We start from the raw sequence: 3,796 nt of genomic DNA, 5'->3' as shown, positions 1-3,796 counted from the left end.
TTTTCTACCTCTAAGATCGTTTAATCAAGAATTACTTCTTTAAGGATGACATCACCCTCAAAACCAATTTCTACTGAAAGGGTAGGGACTCTTCTGTCGCCTTCACCGCTCTCTTTTTTCGTTAACCTAACAACTGACGTAACTTTGATTGCCGATCTCAAACCTTCCTTTATATTTAATTCAGAGTATTCAACGGGAATTCCTCTTATGACCCCATAGGTCTCAATATAATTCCTAGGTATGAAAGTTTTTATATTAATACTCCTAAAAATGTAGTTTTTAACGCATCTGTTCGCATAAGCTACATTCTCAAAAAAAAACTTTGTATAAGGTAACACCAATAGCTCTTATTGTGTCAATCCCTTCTATATTGAAGTCTTTGATCTTGGACCACAAATAGAGTCCATTACGTACTTTCTTGTTATGAACCGACTCAGCTTGTGAAGTATCAAACAAGACACAAGCTTTGCCTTTGTGGTTCGCTGGGTAGAGTAATACTTCCTTAATTGTACCTTCTTTGTTGTCACCGTTCACGCCCTGTGAGACACTGTGGGCTGCACTTTTACCAACATCTGTCCTAATACTGTCCGTTTTGTTATGTAAATTTATACTTTTAGTTGCTGTCTGACCTACATTGTCACCTATTAAAGGATTCGCTGTACCACTATTGTCTTGTCTTAATAAACTATCGTCTTCCATGGATAAATCACGCCACGTGCTTTCAGTCTCACTCAAAGAGTTTTTTTTTTCCTTTTATGTTTGAATTCGACTGGTGGCTCCTTTTCGGACTCACCATCGTTTTCACCCTCGTGGTTATCATTTGACGCCATGGCGTCACCTAACACGTTATGAACACGTTTCACCCCGCTTGCAGGAGTACAATATCAATTCACGAGAAAATAAGTAAAATTAAAAGCGCACAATGCAGCAAACCTTCGGATTCTCCAAAAAATAACACCGCCATTTGCGGAATGACACCGCCCACTGCTTAAAAAAGGATTTCAACGAAATTAATTTTTGATGATGTCCAAGAATAATTATGGTTTCCAAATTGCTCAGAGAAAGACCGTCCGTCTTCTTTGCTAGCTCAACCGGAAGTGAAGATATGTTTGACGTTCACATTTTTAAATATTTGACGTTTGCTTATGTATGATTTTATAAATACAGTTGCGGACATTGATATACAGACAGATAAAAGGAAGGTACCAAGCGGAATTTCATTGTATGAATTCTGAAAATTATTGGCTTCTCATTCGTGGTAAATATGTATGTATAATATATAGTTTGCAAAGTTTCCCGAATTTAAGAAAAATTATCAAAACGGTAAAAAACATTTGCGGAAAGAAAAATTTTTGTAGAACTTTCTTAGGAGGGAACCGAAAATCCAATCGTGGGCCTTTGGCATATCATGAATACGAACTGAGTTTTAGAGGATGTTCGGTGCAATGTTATCGAAGCAGAACCATTACCGAAATTTATAAATTTTTTGTCGCAGCGCGTAAACGACTTATAGAAAGCGTAGAAGACTCTGCATGATATTACTATAAAACATTTCTTCTAAATTTTTAGTTTTTAAAATAATATTTTCTTAATTTATTACAACCAAAGTTATATATATGTATTACTAATTTTCATCCCAAACTAACAAAAATATAAAAATCCCTAAAAATACGAAAATTCATGTTTTTATGATAGGCTAGATTTCAATGTCCTCAACTGTATATTGAAAACACTAATGTCATTTGACTTATGGCATGTGAATTTGTGGTTGCCACTCCAACAAATTGTACTTATTGATCAATATTATTGAAGATTTGACGAAGATTTAACTTAAATCTACAGCCTTTCGAGATTTAATTTTATATGGTAAATCTCAAAAGATTTAGCGTCAAATCTCGTCAGAGGGCTAAATCTTCATTAAATCTCACAATGGAGACATAGTATTATGTTGTGGAGGTCATTATGAAACATAAATTGGGTATTTGACTGTCCTTACTGCACGTCCAAACCTGCTATGGGCGCTCGCATACGAAACATCGTAAGAGATATATCGCAGGTGCAGACCGTTCATCGCAGAAAGTATACGATATAAAGTAAGAGATATCTCATACCATTTATCGCATACCTAACTGCGTTTAGCCACTGCTTTTTCGTATTTACTTTGTTTCCGAGTAGGAAAGAAACGGTGTTATTCGGAGAAACGTTGTACAGACACAACCAAATAAATGAAATAAAATTTTCGCAACATTTATAAAAAACTTAGAACAAATTCGCACTGCAATGGTATGCGATCAAATTCCCCCGTACAAAAATTTCCCTGCGACAAGATTTCGCATGCAATAAAACTGGTAGTTCGTATGCGAGCGCCCATAGCAGGTATACATGATCCAACTTCTAATTGGTTTATGGCAGGTATAGACGTGCAGTTAGGTTTCCAACATCTGGTAGCACCCTTGTTTTTGGGTAATACAGCCATTTTGATTTGTTTGCTTGTTTACTTTGTTGAAGAAAAGTAGTGAAATGGATAAACGTGTTTTATATTGTTAAAAAATAAAATAAAATGCAATAAATGTACACAAATCACACGTGAACATTGAAAAGATCGTGCATTTATGCAAGTACAAGTGATAGCTGCACCTTTTATATGAATATTTGCTAATGGAAGTGCAAAAAATTTAAACAACAAGTTACTTAAATACTAGTATTAAAAAAGTGAAAATAGTGAGATTTCATGTAAACATATCTGTTTCTTAGCATCCTCGTAAAGTTTTATGAGAAAATTCGTTATAGTTTTGCTAAAGCACACAAATGTCGAAGTACACCTGAAATAACGAAAAAAATGAAACAAAACTATAGTTTTTATTAAGATTACTAAAAAAAAGTTGTTGGTAGATATCTTCCAGATTTGGTAAATTTTTTTCAAGTGGATGATATTTTTTGCGGCATTGGCAACCCTGATATTGACACAAAAAGGTACACCTTGTAAATATAAATCACAATCAATAGCACCCTGTACTTAAAGTTTTAATTGAACTCGGAAAGCTGCAACATATTTATTTTTATAAATTTTTAGAAGCTATTGTAGAGGATTCCTTATTTCAAAATGGGAACAAAAAGACCGGGAAGCAGTATGGTGCCTGTGGCCCAAAACACGAAGCGTAGTAAAACCGATTTAATCGCTTTTACCAACCGGGATAAAGCGTTAATGGAGTCGGTAAGCAAATATCTTTTGGAAATTGTATAAACGCTATCAATTGCTTTATTTAGGGTATTAGACGCACATCCAACTTAATGGCGCCGATCATGTTGCTAGAAGGGCATGAAGGAGAAATATTCACAACTGAATTTCATCCGGATGGCGATTTGCTGCTTTCTTCAGGTTTTGATCGTCAAATCTGTAAGGTGCTTTAATTCTAAAGATAGAGAAATATTACAAATATTTTCTTTTTAATAAATTTCAGATATATGGAATGTGTATGGAGAGTGCGAAAATTTAATGGTTATGTCAGGTCACAGTGGTGCTGTGTTGGAGGCACACTTTTCGACAGATGGCTCAAATGTGTACACATGTGCTACCGATAAGACTGTTGCAGTATGGGACATTGTGACTGGACAGCGAGTGCGTCGGATGAAAGGTCACACAAATTTTGTGAATACCGTTCATTGCACTCGACGAGGTGTACAAATGTTATGTTCGGGCTCAGATGACCGATTGATAAAAATATGGGATGCGCGCAAGAAAAATGCGGTGCATACTCTGGAATCGCCTTATCAGGTGACAACAGTATGCTTTAAT

General features: G+C 35.4%; 1 protein-coding gene across 1 annotated transcript; it reads left to right on the top strand.

Moving 5' to 3' along the window:
- Nucleotides 1-3,036: 3,036 nt before the first annotated feature.
- On the top strand, nt 3,037-3,796 carry LOC118741565 (U5 small nuclear ribonucleoprotein 40 kDa protein; the record flags this gene model as incomplete). Its single annotated transcript, XM_036473564.1, has 3 exons — nt 3,037-3,214; nt 3,268-3,397; nt 3,462-3,796. Coding segments are annotated over exons 1-3 (576 nt in total), but the record flags the coding sequence as incomplete, so codon positions are not given.

Source organism: Rhagoletis pomonella, unplaced genomic scaffold (genome assembly GCF_013731165.1).
Source record: "Rhagoletis pomonella isolate Grant_MI unplaced genomic scaffold, Rhpom_1.0 Rhpom_scaffold_00006, whole genome shotgun sequence".
Lineage (NCBI taxonomy): Eukaryota > Metazoa > Arthropoda > Insecta > Diptera > Tephritidae > Rhagoletis > Rhagoletis pomonella.
The sequence above is the reverse complement of the archived record's forward strand: the minus strand, read 5'-3'. Positions and strand labels throughout refer to the sequence as shown.